This window comes from Falco peregrinus, chromosome 4 (genome assembly GCF_023634155.1).
Source record: "Falco peregrinus isolate bFalPer1 chromosome 4, bFalPer1.pri, whole genome shotgun sequence".
NCBI lineage: Eukaryota > Metazoa > Chordata > Aves > Falconiformes > Falconidae > Falco > Falco peregrinus.
In genome coordinates this window covers 25,891,402-25,911,391 of record NC_073724.1, presented here as the reverse complement: position 1 = coordinate 25,911,391, position 19,990 = coordinate 25,891,402, and the positions used below count along the sequence as shown (strand labels likewise).

The 19,990-nt window shown below is 41.3% G+C and overlaps 1 protein-coding gene across 4 annotated transcripts in view; it reads right to left on the bottom strand.

Moving 5' to 3' along the window:
• The window catches only part of SHROOM2 (shroom family member 2), a 128,052-nt gene that overhangs the window by 11,580 nt on the left and 96,482 nt on the right, over window positions 1-19,990 (bottom strand). For 3 of the 4 annotated variants that reach the window (XM_055802226.1, XM_055802225.1, XM_027785612.2), the window contains 2 exons: window positions 5,030-5,788; window positions 809-1,360 (listed from right to left, as the gene is read on the bottom strand). In XM_055802226.1, the coding sequence (XP_055658201.1) occupies window positions 809-1,360; window positions 5,030-5,788 (1,311 nt within the window). Of the gene's footprint in view, window positions 1-808; window positions 1,361-5,029; window positions 5,789-14,519; window positions 14,642-19,990 lie in introns of those variants that run through there. The other variant, XM_027785638.2, reaches the window with a different exon arrangement.

Genomic DNA, 19,990 nt, shown 5'->3' with positions numbered 1-19,990 from the left:
AGAAAGCCACTATCCATGTAAACAGTATAAATAAATACTGGTTGGGAAGAAAATGTGTATGAACTCAGCACATGCCCACCAAAAGCTAAAACTGCAGTAGTGCAGAAGACCTTTCACCATTACAATGAGTGAAATGGATCTAAGATCTCTTAGCTGGAAACAAAATGTAAAGCTGCATTTTACCGAGTTGTACAAAGACCTTGGTGTCAGAGAGAGTATCCTTTCAGATCGTCACATGTGGGATACTACAATGTCAGTATTCATCTTTTTGATTGTGGAATTACACATGAACTTCTCAAGAAGGCTAGAACTTAATTTGATAATTCATATCAAGAAAACAAAAGACCCACAGAACACCAACATGGATGGAATTTAACAGAACTGAATTTTTTTCTTACTTTGTTCTCATTCATTTCCAGGAAATGCCTCATGTGAACTTCCAGTTGTCTTTGTAAACTCTTACCACATTAAAAAAAGGCTAAAATATCGTTCCTTCTCTATCCAGTTCCTAAACCAGATGATCCTGGTAAAATATCTAATCACTATGAAATAGGAGAAGTTAATTACTCCCTAAGTCCTCACACAAAGAGTTTTCAACCAGGTCTTGGGAAACTTTTCATATTGTACAACACTGTTCTTTTTTCTGTCATTAATGGTATTGTTAGCAATATTATCCTTAACTGCTATCCTAAGAAAAGTCCCAAACTTCACGAGTAGGAAGAGCCTCACCTCCAGCCCCCTAGGAAAACTGACACACTTTGGATAGCAGCTTACAAGGAACCGCTGGCCTACAGAAAATAATACTCACTTCTCCTCCGAAATTTTTGGAGAAGGAACTTTCGGCAGCAGCTTCCTGCGCTGCTGAGCTTCTTCTAGGAGGTGTTCATCTTTAGGGAATATACCAACCATCAGATCCATTGCTGTTTTTATTTTCACATTAGGATCTAGTATGTCTGCTAGAGATTTATCTCTTCCCACAATCTCTCTGGCTAGCTCTTCTGACTTCCAGTCTTCAAAGGTCTTCTCTTTGGCCTTTACATAGCTGACTGCTGGCGTGGCAGTACTGCTGTCCTTCAAGTTGCTCCCAGGTTCTTCAGCTGGTTGAGGGTCAGCTGGTTTGGTTCTGGCTTCCGGCTCTGGCTCTACACCTTGCCTGGTGTAAGCACAGAATCGTGAATAGGATTGCTCAGAAGTGCTGAGTGTTTTAATTTGGTCCTTTTCCAAACCACTGGGTAAAGCAGGAGGCTCCATAGTACTGACAAGGCTTTGCCGACTCTCCTTCTCTGCACTGCTCTCAGAATGAACTATCTTGATGGGAACCATTTTCACTGTAGTATTGTTGTCTATAACCCTTTCAATTCTGGAAAATAAGGAAAATTCATCTTTAGAAATGGAAGAAACTTACATCTCAATTCTTATCTGCAAATCAGAGGGGAAGCCTAAGTAGGAAAAAGGTAGCTAAGAGATCGAGGTCATGGAGCGTTCCTTGCACTGTATCTCAAACTCTAATCCTACATGTTTTCTTTTCTGCCCACACATTTTAAATATTATCTGTAAGTAATACGAACATCAGCTTCGCACAATATTCACAGTACACGACTTCTGTTTGCTTCCATGAACATGAGGGGTCCACTCTCAGCAGGCAGGCCTCAGATGTGAGACAGTGCTGCCAAACCACACTTTACCCCTTTTTTGCTGCACATACAGAGGAAAACACGCCTCAAGCTCAACCTCATTGCCTCACACAGATCCAGCAGGGGCCTCAGCTTTTGGCCTGACAGGCAGCTTAGCTGCCTGGGGAGTTTGTGATGCCCCCACATCAATTCCCAGCTCTTCCAAGGGAAGAGACAACACACCAGATGGAAGCATCCTGCAGTCTAGGCCTTTGCTGAGCTACAAGAATAACAAATAATCACACATGGAAAACCTGGAAATCATTCAAAACTCAATTACATGATTTAAAAAAATAAAATAAAATCTGTATTTGTAAAATTTCACACAAGATATTGAAGTTTAATAGAGCCCACCACAGTGTCCTAGTTTTCTACTTAAAGAATAAAAATCAGCCACCGAAGAGGGCAATACACAATTCTGGATACTCCTTTTAAGGGACACTTATAGCAAAAATTCTGTACTGCATAGCACAAAGGGCCACCTGGGACAGTCAGTAAAGAAAGCTATTTAAATATGAGGCTAACTTAGATTTTTTTCATTGGACAATAACATGTTAAATAACATTGCTGTAACATCTGTACTGTATGTAAACCATGTAAGAAACTGAAGTCTAGCTTGGTGGTTCTGAGTTTGCAGAAAGTTTAAAATTATTGTCATAATGTGGGTTTGGAAGCTCTACAGCAAGTAAAGGAACATTGCCTACTAGCTAAAATATCTGGTTTCATCTGGCTGGATAACTTGCTGCCTTTGAGACAAGTGACCAAGACATACTACAACTCTTTTCCTCTAAGTGTGGGTGTGTCATTTTCCTTAAAAATAAACCTATACTTCATTGTGCTGTATTTCTGTTAGGAGTAGCAAACTCAGACTTCCTACTTTTCAGAAGTTGCATCTTATATTTTTAAAGGTAAATTCGCTTCTGAATCAATGTGCAACCTCCCAATAGGTATTTACATTCCACAAGTGCTTTGCAGACATGCTTTGGCTTACTGATCCAAATTTTAGGGCAGGTTTTCCAGACCTTTCTGAACCCCCCTCCCTTCCATTCTGTCAGGGTGACTGTCATTTTAAAGAGCTCGCTCAGCCCCAGCTCCCTGCCTAGAGACTTAGGCTCTCCTACGGCCTGCAGCAGAGTTAGGCAGAGGCTGGCTACTGCCCCCAACCCTTTCTTTTGCTGGCTTTTAAATAAAGCCCGCACCTTTTGGCCTCTACCAGACCCTGAAGAGGAACACATTTTTGAATTTGGGGGAAATACAAGATGTGTGCATAAGTGTGTGTGGGGCAACTGGAAGAGAAGTGAGCTGACTGCAATTCTCTACCTAAAGTGCCCAGCACCTGTTTTGAGACTCCAAGTACATTCCTCTTAGCCTAGTAAAAGATTTTCCACATACTTAAGGCATCAAGCCAACTGATTTCAGTTAGAGCAAAGCCAGTTCAACAACAGGTGCTTCAGAAATTCCGTTTCTGCAATCACTATCCTCCTGATTCTGAAGGTTTTCTATTTGTGGAACTGCGGCATGAAATTTTGATTTGCAGCAACTCTGTTGTGGCCACTACAAAGCTTTACTCCCACCATGAGCAGTCACTCGTTGACCTGAGTGTAGGTTTACTTGAAATCTACTGATGCACATCTACTGGTGCACTCTTTTCATTTTTATCACTGCTAAGTAGTTGTCTTTGGAAATAGCTGGGTTCTGCTCACCACCGATATTTTGCCACACTACACTGTTCTACCTAAAATGCAGCAGGAAACCCTGCACACTCACTCAGTTTATCCTGTTGATAAACAAGACACCTCTCTTAAAGACGAGTGAGCAGCTACATGTTGACACCATCAAACATCAGTGCCCACAGCATGCAAACTGGCATGTTCAAAAGCTCATATGCAAGGAGCCAACAGAAGTAATAAGCCAAATCTAATGAATTGCGTATTTAGATAAAACTGCTTGACTTACTTTACTCATATGAAATAAACACCATATATAAGGTTCAGAGGTATGGTTCGCACATCTCTCCTTTCTTGCCCTATCTATTTTATAGAGTAATGCAATTATTAACTGAGGACAATACATTATGCACAAACAAAAGGTTTCTGGGCTTAAGAATTTTAAATGTTAACAGAAGATTTGCAGGACAAGTGTATTATCATTCAGATATGGGCATATAATTAGGCAAACAGTGCGAATTTCAACATTAAAACTTAGTAAAAAGGAAGGACAAATACAATTAGCTTTCTATGCATCCTTAGTATCTATTAATAAAGCAATATATTAAGGAAGTCATTACTGTCATCTACCTCTGCACATCGATGCTAGGGTTCACATGACATGTTACACTTCTTACAGTAAACTGTATTATTACTTCATGCTGAAAACACTGCAGGATGAAATCTCATTTTTTTCCTCAGGTTACAAGAGGAAAAACATCCAAGACAAGTTTAGAAAAAAGGTGATTAATGTTTTCCATGTCATAAGGCACACTGGAAAGCAGCATGATTGAGTCTACTCAACTATTTACATTACAGAAGAGAAAAGCTACTTTTTGTAGCTCTAACTGCTCTTGTTCAGAGAAGCAGCCTCTGCTTTCATCCAGCTCGGAGGTTTTGTTTTCATTCTTTAATCATGAATTATAGTGCTGAAGGTTTTATGAAAACTAAGATTCCTGAGCTTCCTGGAAGTTTGTTATCTTATGGGCGAATAGCCTTTTAGCAGCATATGACAGACACAGCACTCAATTAATTTCAATAGGTTTGTCTAATTCTGAGTTAATCTAGCCTGGTAAAAGACTGATGTTCTCCTGCTGAATCTTCACCCCATCTCAACACAAACAGTGCTGCGGACCCCTCCGTCAACAATCTGGCGTGCCGTGTTTCATCGTAAAAGCAACATGAGAACAGCCATGATTTGGCAGCGTACCTTATTGTGTGCACTTTCAAAACAGAAATTCTCACAAAGGATACAGCTTCCCTTCCCACAACTGCTTTGTCCCTACACCACCCTACATATTCATATCCAGACTTGGGTGGGGGAAATGATGACAGGGTATCTTCTGATTTTGCCCAAACTTCTCGTGGAAAATCCATTTGAATCTATCCCTTTTATTTTCTAACAACTACCAGCTGTAACACCTGAGCAGTGTCACTCAACTAAAGAAACCACAGACAAGCTGAAGGACTTTAGCAGTACCAATTGGAATTTCACACAAGTCTTAGGTCTCTTTAGGACATGCTGTGATGGTTCATGCTTAATGAACCTGAAGGATGTGCTTTTAATAAAGAAAATGAATAGTCAATCATTAATAAGGTCTAACCGGGCAAACAGTGTTAGTAAAATAGTAAAGGAGTTACTTCTAGTACCTGGCTGGGTTCTCATCGTGTACAGACACAGGGGGTTTATCAGTGAGCTTCTGTGGTGCAAACTGAGGAGAAGGGGACCTTGATGTCTCCATGCCAGGTTTTTGAAGATACCGATACTTGGAAGATAATACAGACTCAGACCTAAGGTGCGTTTTTTCTTCTAAGTGCTGACAAACATTCTCCGTGGATGACGCTTGCTGGAGCTGCTGTGGATTAGCACTCTTCAGTTTTCCATTGAAAGTTGCAGGACACTGACAGAGAGAGGAGTGACTAGCAAATACCTCGGCACAGCTGGGGGATGAGGATGGAAAGGGCCGGCTGACTGCTGTCAGCAGAGATTCAGAAGAGGTGCCGAGCGATGCCGCAGAATTATCGGGTCGCCTGTATTTATCTCTTTTAGGTGGTGGTGGCCTCTGAGGAGCAGGTCCACGCTTCTTGTTCAGCAGCGCTGGCTCTACCCTATGGTTTTCCTCTCCTTTCCCTTGGGACAGACAGGAGTGGTTCTTGTTCAGGGTCCGCGGCTCACAGCAGGGGAGGTGAGGCAAGCTACGATCCTTACTCTTCTCACTCACGTTTTCCTGAGAGTATCGGTAATCACTAGGCAATGTCCCAGACCTCCCTCGACTCTCAAGAGGCAGAACCGTAGGCTCTCGCACATGCAAAGGTCTGACAGATGCCTTCCACTTGTGGCCTAGATTCTGGTCCAGCTGATCCCTCTTCTCCCATGGGTTTTCCCCCAGGGCCCCTGTGTCAGCTTGCCTAGAGAGAAGAACATATTGTTAGTGTGCTGCCGATTTACTTCCTTCGGCACAAGGCCACTGCACTGATCCAGGAAGCCTGAACACCGAGATCACGTCCAACATTTAACACCAACTCCTCCAATCTACGGTAACTGTACGGCACAAAAAACATCCTCTTATGTATGGGCACTCAGTGTACCTAATCTAACTGCCAGCGCTGGCGTGTGTGGCAGAGCTGAACGTGCAAATGTTGGTAGAAAATACAACTGTCTCGAGAAGAGGAATCCTAATACTAAAATGTAATCCTGTTCTTGCTTCAGAGTCAGTAATGAAGTGCAGAAAACAAGTTTCTTCTCTATGTGCAAAATTAATACTTCAGTGTCATTTAAAATGTGAATTGAATACCATGAACTTGAATTATGAATGTGGAGGTTGAATTTCTGCATAACTAGTAAAAAAGGAAAGGAACAAACATTTGCCAAAACTGAAATACTGGGAAAGGGAAAATGAGCATTTCCTGAAGAAAGGAGAGAAAAGGAAATTTAGAAAGGATAGTATTTTCTAGTCAGGCTTATTTTAAGCTTGAACTTCTTTTGTCCTGTCAGCACAAATAACAAACAATGGCCAAAAAGGCCTTATCTTAAGACAGAAATATTTTTGGTTTTATTCCAATTTTAGACTCTCTATTTCTCTATCCGGGAAACAAGACTTTTGCAGTTCCAGGCTTGTGCTTTGCCACAAGACAAGTAGTTCATTTGTGCTCACCAGATAAAGACAAATTGGGAAAGAAACAGAAGGGGGCGGGGGGAAGTGTACCTCTGGAGCCCCGAGAGGAGACAGGTTTGCTTTTTGCTTAAAGGAGGCTGAAGAGACACTGAGCTTAGAAAAGAGGCTGCAACAGAGAAGTAAAAGGCTTCAGAAAGCTGATAATATAATTTATGCTACTGATAGTGCTGGTCTCTCTGTTTTGAAATAGTAACCCTGTACACATGTGCTGCCTAAGCTTTCTTTTGAGGGGACTGTGAAAGAGACATCTTTCCCAGCCTATTTGTAAAATAAGGTTAGCTTGAATTTCCAATGTAAACAGGTAACATTAGAGTACCAGTTTTGAGAATAAGTCTATAGGCAGTTAATATCAGTGTGTATGAAAATGAAAAACTGAGATGAAAGCACATAAAATAAGTAATAGGTTAAAGTCCATTTAAACTCAAGAAGAAATAAAAAAGTGACATACTGCATTATTCTTTTAACTAAATTAAAACATCTTTAAAACATTAAAAAAAATCTTTAAAATGAAGTATTGTGGAAAGACAACTGATAAGATGCAGGTTCTACTTTCACATCTGTACAATCATATTACATTCAAAATTACTGTATTTTTAGTCCTTGAATCTGTGATATTTTAGCACTTTCTAAAGTTCTAAAATTCTAAAAATATATGGACATTGTCATTAAACTGCTGATGTATGAGATTTTAAATTAACTGTACTTCACACTGATTTTTACATGTCATTAATAAAGTAGCAATGTACTTCCAAGAGAGATGGCTTTTTCACAATTTAACTTCTGAACAGTTACATACATACTCTCTCTCTCTCATGTGAAGTATTAAAATTTTAAAATTCAATTCTAATGGGTAAATTTTCAATTTAAGATGAATGAGAAGATTAATTGTTTGAACTCAGATTTCTTCATATTGCTCTTAACACTAAGAGCACTGGGTTCAGACAACTTCCAAGTTGTCTGACAAATTCAGAGTCAATTCTGTTTCACAAAACAGTATTTACTGACTCCGTATTTTAACAATAGATGAAGGACAGTTTTGTCAAGTAAAATCATACAAGACCAGAAAGACCAACACTATTCAGATTTGGTTACATGGCATCTCTAGAGTCAGCTGGTTTTCCCTAGTGAGCTCAACGTAAGCAGAACTGGGCCTGTAAATAGTTCCACTATTTTTAATGGAAATATTTACCAAATTAAGTCTGCAGGCCTACTGTGTTTAAATCAGGATTTTTCATTGTCTACATAACTCATGTAGAGCACAATTTTCTCCTAATTAACCTGGGCCAAAATATTCTTTAGGCCTCTCCATTCATCTTCACATACATAAGCCACAAAGTAAGACAGTTTGACAGCTGCGCTTGGGTGCACAGAAGAATCAAGGGCATGGCACAAAGTGTTGCAAAGACATAAATGACATGCACTACCTCAGCCAACTTGCAAAGTAAATATTGAACTTTGCATGCACATCGGGAGTGGGCATGCTGGTGGAAGCAAACAGGACAGAGTATAACACTGATCTGACACATTTACATATCCAAAGCATGTAACCAAATTTGTTTAATATTACCCTGGCTCAGAAGCAATTAATTTTTTAGTAGTCCTGTCACCTTCCAAAATAGAGTAAAAGGAAATAAAGAATCACAGCACACAAATTTAGAGATGCTACATTTGCAAGTGTGGAGATAAAATTCAGAGATTACATACGTGCCTTCATACAGCTTCCATGAAATTAATCAAACATTTTGCAGTGCCACAGAAAATGGGTCTGAGGAAAGGTGGCTACGTTCAACACTGAGGCTAGTTTGCATTCAGTGTGAGTAGGTCCTCATGCAAAACATGCTTATCACATTATTTTGGAGAGATTTGAGCTTACTGTTCAGAAAGGAAGAAAAGAAAACAAGCTTCAAGCCCCAGGAGAACACAGTGGCAAGAACCTGCAAAGGTGTTACATTATCATCAATACCAAGAAGTCCACTAAGCTACTTCAAATCTGCCAGCATTTCAAGTAATGATATGCCTAGAACACAACTGTTTCGGAAATGAGGCCCATTGGATTACTCAAAGATAAAGGATCACTGAAAGGAGCTCATAGTTTATAATCAAAATATCACAAAGCCAGATAGTTTTAAATCATCTTAAAACATGACAATTGACTTATCTATAATTGACACTTTCATTCTAGATAAAAAACCAGTCATCATCAAAACCACTGAACTCTACGTTATCTTCAAACCCAAAGCTCCCCCATCCCCATGATACAACGCCATAAACATGCAAATGCAAAAAAAAAAGCCTTCCTGATGCAACAGAACTGGGGAAGCTCACCCACATTCCCTGTCTCTGGCACACGATGACATTACAGCTTTGACTGCCAGATGACTTGCACCACTCAATGTGAACTGCAGAGGAACTGAAATCAACACACTTATGCTGCTGATACAAAGCGGTATTCGGTAAGGGTGAGTCTAGTACAGGAGGCTAACATGAGTTACTACTGTACCTGCTTTTGGTATTTAGGTATAGGAGCCTTCATATCTAAATGGTGGGGGGCACAAACCCAAAATGCGCTTCTAACTGAAAAGAAGGAATTGCCTCATTACAAAAGCCAGGCCTCCACATTTTCAAGAAGCTCTCAAGCACAGGGGGTTCAGCTCTACCAGAGGAGGTCTGTGCAGAGAGACAAGAGGCTGTGCACTCATCAGCCAGGTGAGCTCAGGAGAAGCTCTGCTCTGCAGCTTGCACGTTCCACATGATGGCCACAGCCACCCAACACACTACCACCACCACATACCACCATGGGGCTGGAAATGTGTATCTCCATAACAGCACTAGGGATTTTCTACCCAGATGGACAAGTACATCTCTCTGTTTCCTTCTGGGTTGATTAGGCTGGGGCATATGCACTCACAACTGAAATCTAAAAGCCAAGTAAACACTAAGCTGGGGAAATCAACCAAGTCTTCTCCCCAGCCCGGGCATCCCCAGGCCCCCAGCAATAACACAACAGGCTATTCTAACAAACCAGAGCAGGTAACATACAAGTCAAACCATGGAGAACTACACACATACACACATGCACGCACACACACATGCGCCATTAATAGGGGCCTGCCAGTGGAGTCAATGAGCAGTTATGAAAACAAATCATTATGCACAGATGCCTATCAGAAGGATAACATTTTTGGTTGCCATAAAAAAACAACCCCAAACCACCTCCTTCGTTTGCCCCATACTCAGGATTTGACTAAATCTGGACACAGAGGTAGAATGATCTGATTGAAATATTCCAATAAATGCAAGTCGCTTTGATCAAGTCAATGTGTCTGATTTTTATCCTCTGATTTACAGTTTCTTGAGAATGCTTCAGGCCAAGCCAAACATTGCCACAAGACACTGCAAATTTAAAATCACAGAATGGTTGGGGTTGGAAGGGACCTTTAGAGGTCATCTAGTCCATCCCCCTGCTGAAGTAGGCTCACTAAGAACAGGTTGCACAGGATCACGTCCAGGTGGGTTTTGACTATCTCCAGAGAAGCAGACTCCACAGCCTCTGGGCAGCCTGTTCCAGTGCTCTGTCACCCTCGTTAAAGAAGTTTCCCCTCATATTCAGGTGGAACCGCCTGTGCTGCAGTTTGTGCCCATTGTGCCTTGTCCTGTCACTGGGAACCACTGAAAAGAGCCTGGCCCCATCCTCTTGACACTCGCCCTCAAGATAATTATATGCATTGATAAGATCCCCTCTCAGTCTTCTCCAGGCTAAACAGGCCCAGCTCTCTCAGCCTTCCCTCATCAGAGAGATGCTCCAGTCCCCTCATCATCTTCGTAGCCCTCCCTGCTGGACCCTCTCCAGCAGTTCCCAGTCTCTCTTGAACTGGGGAGCCCAGCACTGGACGCAGCACTCCAGATGTGACCTCACGAGGGCAGAGTAGACGGGGAAGGTCACCTCCCTTGACCTGCTGGCCACACTTGTCATAATGCACCCTAGGATCCCGTTGGTCTTCTTGGCCACCAGGGCACACTGCTGGCTCATGGTCAACTTGCTGTCCGCCAGGACTCCCAGGTCCTTCTCTGCAGAGCTGCCTTTCCAGCAGGTCAGGCCCCAGCCTGTACTGGTGCATGGGGTTGTTCCTCCCTAGGTGAGGACCTTACACTTACATTTGCTGGACTTCATTAGGTTCCCCCCTACCCAACTCTACAGCCTGTTCAGGTCTTGCAGACCTGTCCAGGTCTCCCAGACTAGATAAGCTTTGCAAAAATGCCAACATTTTAAAAATGCATCATTTGTTAAGGACCTGACTTCTATACGGAACTTTCACCATAAAACATAAGCATGGTTATGTAAGAAACAATATGTCCTGCACTGACTTACTAGAAAAAAGACAGCAAATGGAGTGGCTCTTTCCGATTTACCTTAAATTCCTTCTCAAACACTACAAGCTACACTGGAAAAAAGGCCTTCATACCTGTGTAGGACTCCTCCATAAAAGCCCTCACCCTACAATAAAAATAACTCCCTCATAATCAAGGCCACAGTTTTGCAGCTCCTTTAAACTAACCTAAATGCAGATACTCTGCCAGAAGAGGCAGTCTCCTTTTTAGTCCCCCTTGACTTTGCCTCCCTTCTTAGTTCACTCCGATTTTGCCTTCCTGCTCTCTCCATTGTACTAGCAGCAGGAATTGTACAGCCCCACAGAAAGCTGGATCAAGTAACCGACCTGGCTTGAAACAAGATAATTATGTGGCTTCAAGCATTTGTGAAACACTGTCTTTGCTTATGCCAAAACCCTGCTTAATGGCAGAGCCCTTGCCGATACCCTGCTTTATCAGCTGTGAAGTTTATGTGCTGAAACTGTGTTTTCATTGTGTATTTGCCTAGCACTTGGCATAGTGGGATCCAAAAGTACTTCTGCAACAGTCTACAAATAAGGTAGTTTCTTCTATCCAGTATAGTTCTGCTTGAGATCACAACAGGATGCTACGAAGTTGGAATGGGACGCACAGGGTAAGACTGAGGAAAAAGTCTGAGGTCTAACAACATGTTTTAGTCCATACTGATATGGTCAATGCAATCTAATGGATTCAGCTCACCCTAAAGTAGCATCTACAAGCAAATCACACACTGTTTTCACTGTTTAGGGGATAAATTCAGTTACCTAAACACAGGTGACTTCTACCACTGCAGAAACGTTAAAGACTCAAAGGCATCAGTTCCACTAAGAGGTGGCAGCTGGAAGCCAAGTGGGATACACTGGGATGTTTCAGATCTCACCAGACACCGGTGTTCAGACAACTGAATCAAACCCAAGATCTCTGTGGATTGTAACCTGGGTCAGCACTTCACTCACAAACAGACATTTTTCTTTTATTAGGTATCTGAATCCTCATCTGAGTCCCATATGCTTTTTCTTTCAGAGGCTCCAGGACCCCAAAGGTTTTGAAACCCTCAAATTGGTTTTACTACTGCAACACAAAGGAGCCACTGACACCAGATACTGAAATTCAGACATTAAATACAAGGGCAATTATATTACCAGTGGTCCATTTTTCTGATGAGCACTGTATCTCCTATCACTACCCAATCAGTACTGCATGCACTATCCATCATACAGTAACACATGAAGCATATTCCAAAGATGCGAAATGGTAACTTGGACTACAAAACTACTTAGAAATCTTTAAAGACAAATGTGTAGAATCAAGGACCCTCCAGAAAATGGATCATTTAATCACCATGATGGCTGTACCATAATGATTACTCCAGGAAGAAGCACCGCACGTTAAGCCACTACAAAGCAGTAGAGCAGTTCACTGCCTTGGTCTGAAGAGAGAGATGATGGCAACTAGCATCCCACAAGCACTACTGAAGCAAACGGGCCTAAAACCAAAGCATGTGTTAAGATGAAAAGAATAATGAATGCCAAATGATGAGAATGCTTGTTTTCTCACTATACAAGTAAAAAAAAAAAATAAATAAGCACCCTGACATACTTCAGAAGACAAGTGAAGGTACCACCAAAGTTACAAAACCAGCAAGATATTTCACAAAACATACCTCATGGCACATCCCTGTTAAGCTACAACCCATTTATCATGATGTGAGTCTTGCTTTTCCAATTCCGTCTCTGCATGCCTGTTAACATTATCTGCGACTTGATGGCAGCTATCTGTTTAGTCAGTCACACTAAATACAGCTTAGTTGTTGCACACAATGTGATAAAGCAAAATGTCGCTCTAGCTTAACAACTCTTGCATTATCACCTGGCTTTATCGCAGAATGGAATATCATAACAGACGTTGCTTGCCAGTCTGTTGATCCCACCAGAATTTCTCTCCTGTCCTGCCGGCATGGCAACATACACAGCAATGGGTTTCCATCTCACATGCTTTCTAAAAATGCTACCTCTCTCCCCATGAAAATCAGAAATAAATTCAACAGACCCACTCTTAATTCTGCAGTACATAAGCACCGGTGTGTTGATGGACGAAACATAGGCCAGCCACGGGTAACAGCACAATACATAGGTCCACAGTAAAAATCAAATCCGATAAAAATTAAATTTCTTAGCACAGGGCCTTTATGCAGAAGGGAAGAATCTTGTGGGAAAGGGCAGAGGGAGGGATGTTTTTCTTTCCTTAGTTCAGAAAATAAAAGCCCCTCCTCCATTCTGCTGCATATCAAAAAAATCAATGATAAAAGATAATTTTTATGGCTGTATTCTTACTTGCTTTACCTATTGCATGCCTGTCCTAGCACACAGGGGATTGCCTGCATGGAATTAAAATGACTTCGGCTCACTTAAGTCAACCGGTTAATATGTTCTATACTTACACACTGAATTCAATCATCAGAATATCCCAACAGTGTAACAAGAGCCATCATATTACACAAATGGCAACCATTGCAGAGACAAAAGACAATACTTTCCAACACTGCTAACAAGGAAATCACAGTCACATTAAAAAAAGCTCAAAGAAAAATGAGTGTTTTATCAATTTACTAAAAAACACCTTACATTCCAGTTACCACTCCTTTGATATTTTGTTTTTACATCTAGACTTTTTGTTTTCCTGATATGCTGTTTCTATTTTCTTGTTGCTACTACTACTGAAAACAGCTGCGTGCAGCTGAACAAAAATTTGGTAACAGAACAGAAGCTATAAAATGAAACACTTTATGAATAATAGCTGTCACCTGGGTTTCTCAGGCAGGCACCAAAATGAACATGTAGCTCATCTCTAAACGCAAAAAAAAAAAAAAAAAATCCTAAACGAGTTATTTAAATTAATTAACACGCATATGCAAACATTTCAATACCATCTCTTCACTCAGAGCCACACTCACCGCTTGCTTCCAATAGTCACATCCAATTCCCAGCCAGTATCTCCTCTGCTGCTGTGGAAAAGGTCTTCGTGCAAGCCTGCACTCACAGTAACAGGCTTGCCAGGAAAACAACAAGATGAAACGCTCTTGCACCACCCCTAGCTGAGAGGAACCCCGAGCCTGGCACCCCAAGCCACAACAACAGCACTGCAGCCCTCAGTCCAGAAAAAAAGTATTTTTGAAAGGCACTGCCTTCTAATTCCAGTGTGCATGATGCCAACTGTGAAAACAAAAGCTGCTAAAAACAGCGTGTGTGTGTGTGCATATGCACACAGAGCATCTTAGCTGGAATTAACTCACGTTTTCCCTTTTCTCCCAACCCATCAGTGAACAGAGCAGTCAACTAACACCAAGCAAAATAAAATCCTGTACCAAGCATTGCATCGTTCCTAATTTGCCACTGTAGCTTCTGCTGATAGGGACAGAAGATGCAGCCTGTACTCAAAGACCTGGAGAACAAAAGAAATACTGTATGAATTAATACTGCAAATTTCTGTTCAGAACTGACAGAAAAAGGTAATTAAGGCATGTGCCTCTAGCTGTTTCTCTCACACTTGTAACACTGAAGACAAGACAATCTTACCAGGATTTACAGCTGTTTACCCACATTCACTGGATATGTGAGCTCTGCATCCTTGCAAATGTGCCAGCCAGTTTGAAAGCCTCGCAGAACTGAATCTGTCTCAACCTCTGTGTCTCATTTACTGTAACACAGAGGATTTTCAAAGCCATGCCTCACAACAGCTGGCTTGTTTTTGCCTGCTTCCTATGATTGACAAGTTCATACAAGCTCCGTCAACTTTAACCTTGATAAGTGAAGGCTTGGTCTGTATTGTACGTTACATCATCAGAAACTTCTGACCTCAGGGAAAAGATCTCAGAGACTTCAAAGCTCTTCCTTTCCCCCACCCCGACCCCCTGGATTTGCTTATTAAAAAAAAAGAATGTATTTTAAGAGTCCTTTAATTTTTTAATGTTTTTTCTTTTCATTTGTGAAAATCATGATCCACACTTCAGCAACAACAGTTCAAGTTTTGAATATTTAAAATGATTTATAAAGATCAGTGTGTTACTAGGTTCCTTTCTGAACAACACTCAAACAACAAAGTTTTCATTTTAGAGGAGAGTCTTCATCAACAGCCCTCCAGCTTGAATTTTTTTGCATGTGTTGTGTGTACAGGTGCTCCCTCTTGCAGGAGATTCTTCAGGGAAAGAACTAAATGCTTTCATGCTGCATGATCAAATTACCACCCCCACACTCCATCTTTAGAAACCAAATGCATCGTGGCCTTCACCAGAGCAAAGCTCATGCTCCTTTCAATTTTTCTACAAAAACACATTAAAGACCTAACAGAGAAATTGTAGTTAAGGCCTTAATATGTATTAAAAGATCATTTTAAAGATGACCATTTTAAGAGGAAAATGTTATTTAAGCTGTGCACAAAATCACATACAGCAGTTAGATATTTTGATACAGCACTGATATCCAGTTTATATCCTCCCCTGACATGTTCCTATCTTCCCTGAAATTTTTATATCTCCCACAGCTGCCTATTTGATTTCAAGATAGAGAGAGAGTGACTTCAAGAACTCTCACCCCTTTACATAAACACAACACAACTGATTAACAGACCATAGCAAGTCTAGCTGGTCCATGCAGACAAATGGAAGTTATAGCTGTCATGTTACTTTTTAGCAGAAAACTCTACTCAAATTTACTGGCATAAACAGTCTCCTGCGTGACAGCAAATCATAATCCATGTTGCCTAAGGGTTTATAGTAGAAGGTGAACATTTCACAGGCTAGTTTTTAGTACCAGAACACCATAAAGCCACTCCATATGTTAGAAATATATGAACTGCTGCACTGAGGAGACAAATCAGTCACCTATTTCCAAAGATGCTTTTCATCAAGTAACTTAGGGGAAAATAAAATCTACAATGCAGCAGTATATGATGCTCTTATGAATGGAACCACTGGAGACTATATCTTATACTATCTGTATTCTGTTGTCATTAAAATAGCCACAAGAAAGTAGCTAAATCTCAAGCAATGTAACGAAAACTCAAGTATTTAGATAGCTTCCATTCCAATCCTCTTTCCAGGGAAAGCACTAAAACCAAACCAGAACACAAAAATGGACTGATGCTTACAAATGTATCTCCATTTCTCTCTCCACAAACTTTTTTGTGTGCCATTCCTTTCGCTCACCCTCAATTTCAGTACCTTCAGAAGCATGTCTAGGACTTCTCCCAGCTTAGTTAACACCTACCTTTGGGTGCAGGGGAGGAAACTTTCCATAAGAAGAAACTGCCCTCCAACACTTCCTTTTGTCAGACCATGGTGGTCTTGCATATCCCCCTAGGTGCCACTGCAAGCATAGTGGATAACAGATGTGCCAGCAGCAATCAAGCAAAAGGAACTTCACTCAGTAATAAGAAGTTGGAAGCCGAAAAAAGGGCGTATGTGAGGTAGGGTAGCTACCCTCAAATTTAGAAATATGGATTCAAAATTCACCTAACAGAGGGAGAAGTCATACTTCCAAGGGTGTGGGGAATGAGCGAATTGGATGGGGGAGAAACAGGGCTACACTACAGTAGGTAGCATACTGTAAACCAAGTGCAGGCTTTGGAGACAGTCCAGCACTCATTTAATGAGATCCAGCAGCTGCTGGTGAGCCAGAGTGGAGCATCACACCAACCTGCTGGACCTGTACCTGACAGCTGCTGGGCTGAGCCCTGCTAGGAGTTAGGAATGGGAAGGCAACGGGAGCAGTGTGCAAGGTTTAGCACTCTCATTTAGGTATAAGCAGTTCTGTATCCCAAAATAATGCATTTGGGGTGCTCATTAAGAACCACAGATCTCTCAGCTCAAGCAGCCTGAAAGTTTTAAAATGGACAACAGGAGGAAGAAAAAGACTACAAGTGGGACAATTTATCGTGCAACTCCTGCCTTGATCCTGAGGTATGAGAAGAATCTGGTTCCAAACATTGCTACTTGAAGGGCTGCCCTGTGCCAGTGGCCATATGTATTTAGATTAATCATTCTTGAAAGATCACGAAATCACACTGTGGTATTTCATTTTGAAAAGGGCATTTACATACATGAGAGAAATATTTTTAAAAGGAACAAGCCAGATGGTATAATGCTAAGAATTAACATACGACAGAAGATACAATATATGGAGCTCAGAGAAAATGCATGACACATACCAAAAAACCTAGACCACCACTTTTTTTCCTCCCCTCTCTCTCCCCTCTAAACGCTAGATTAAACAGTAATTAAAAGGACATCCACCAGAGAACTAAAGTCCTTCCCCAATGAGGAAAATCCAGAACTATTTTAGCAAAACAGATGCATAAACAGAATCTGAATTCCATCTGAATATGAAGAAAAACTTCTTTACTCTGAGGGTGTCAGAGCACTGGAACAGGCTGCCCAGAGAGGTTGTAGAGTCTGCTTCTCTGGAGACATTCCCAGCCCACCTGGATGTGACTCTGTGCAACCTGCTCCAGGTGAACCTGCCTTAGCAGGGGGGTTGGACTAGATCTCCAGAGGTACCTTCCAACCCTGACCGTTCTGTGATTCTGTGAATAAGGTTAAACCCCCCCCAAAACCCGAGGTACAAATTCTTAAAAGTATTAGAACAAAACAAACAACCAAAAGTGCTTTTTCAAACACAGGTATCTGCCTGACATTACAGGGCCAAAAGAACAGTAGTAAGAATATGAAGAAAATAATGCCACAGCAGAAAACTGACATGGACTCCCCTTCACACCTCCATGAGCAAAGAACAGCCTATACAGGAATTAATCTCAGATGCTGTCCACCACTAAGCGCGTTGTCATGAGTTACCTGGATGATATGATTAATCACCTGAAACTCCCATAGGAAATTGCTGAAACAGTAGCTGTGGTGCACAATTCCTCTGATACTTGGGCAACTGCTTGAGCAAAGTACACATGCAGTGTTTGTGAAGGGAAGGTGTAAGGGTGTTAAAAAGAGAGAATGAGAGAAACAGAGCAAGAGTGAAAAAAATAATAAAATCATTATGAATCTGGAGAACTTCAGAACTATAAACTTAAAATCTAAACTAACTCAACAGGAAATTATAAAAGATTCAGAAGCTGCGCTAAGTAGTGTGTTAAAATGACAAAGAATTGTTTGGGCTCATGCAGAAAAGCTGTGTCTTGGTTGTATTACTATTCTTAGAAATGAGTCACTACACATGTGGGCAACAGTGACCTGGATGACCAAAACTATTTGGATTTTTAGAAGACTCTTTAAAAAAAACAATAAAAAACCACTGTCCTTACCAGAAGCTCTTAAAAATTTGACTGCCATGGGACAAAGCCCTCATTTGTATCATCACATGATTAACAGAATTGATTAGATCTAGCTGATTTACAAGAGAGGTGAAAAAGAAGGTGGCAACAGTTGCTCTGCTATATTAAAGAAACAAGGCAAAGATTTCCCATCACTGAGCAAATGGACCATAAAACAACAGATGAAATTCAGATGTAACAAATGCAGAGTAACCCACGGGATAGCTTTTCCTATATCTCAGCAACATATACAATGATGTATGACTGAAATTACTGCTATGCAGGAAGGAAAAACTGGATTTCACAGACCATTCTATGTACATATTATCTCTGTACTCCACAGCAGTTAGAAAAAAAACAAGAGAAAAAATTCAAGATAAAGGAAACATTATGTTATTTATGAATTCATGGTGCACCCTAATGCTGTTGCAGTTCTCCTGCTGCTCCAAAAGAACATACGAGAATGTGGAAAGACACAGAAGAAGAAAATAAGGATGGGCAAAGCCACACAACAGCTTTCACAGAGTAGACACCCAGCCCACACACCCCCCAAGAGGTGCTTTTCATCACAACACATCAGCAGAAAAAGCTATGGATGTCAAAAGTCGATGTGGGTCCAAAACCAGTTAGACACTTTTCAGAAAGAAGAATTAATCAAGGACTGTTAACCACAAATACTTAGGACTGCACCTCTTAGCTGCAGATCAGCAGAGGCTGGGCAAGGATCAGCACGGCTCTGTGTTTGCCTTTTTGTTCTCTCCGAGCATCCACTACTGTTCAGTCTGAGAAAGGAAACCTGCTTAGGTAGATCTTCGGCCTGTGGTTTTAAGCACCATCTTCTTCCATGTACCAGTGATTCAAGGTTACACTGTCTCAAAGCATGATATTTACTTAGCTGTTACTAGTCAATCACATACACTAGTACACTGGGAAGACACAGTGGCTCATAGCAATTAAACTTGTACTAACTACAAGTATTTACAGAAATCTAAGGAAGACGAAAGGTGGCAAGGGACTCCTACTACATGAATAGATGCTGCTTGAGTTTCTCTCCATTGTTGGCTCTATATGCACAGGAAGAGCCACAGAATGTTTTCCCAGTTTCAAAGTATAAACCTTTGAGACAGCCAAGACTACTGCATCATCCATTAGCCACATGATACATACACTGGCATCACTGCCCCCCCCCCCCCCAAAAAAAAAAGTGGTCTGACAGATGCCTTAATAATCCATATCTCATGATAAAGAAATGCTAATATAAATAGAAAGGGCTTCAGCAGCTCACATACTTGAAGACTATGTTAATAGACAAGAGCCTGTGAGGATGCACGTTGGCTCTTCCGCACTTGACAACTGCCCTGGTTTTGGCTGGGATAGTTTCTTCTTAGTAGCCGGTACAGTGCTGCATTTTGGATTTAGTATAAGAATAATGTTGATAACACATTGATGTTTTTATTTGTTGCTAAGTAATCTTTATACCAAGTCAAGTACTTTTCAGCTTCTCGGGCCCTGCCTGCAAGAGGGCTGAAGGAAATGAGACAACTGGGAGGGGACACTGCCAGGACAGCTGACAGAAACTAGCCAGAGGGATATTCCATGCCATAGGACATCATGGTCAGCATATAAACAGGAAGAAGGGGGGACATTTGGAGTTGTGTTTTGTTTTCCCAAATCACCATTACGCATGAGCAACGGCTTTCCTGGAGATGGCTGAACACCTCCCTGCCAA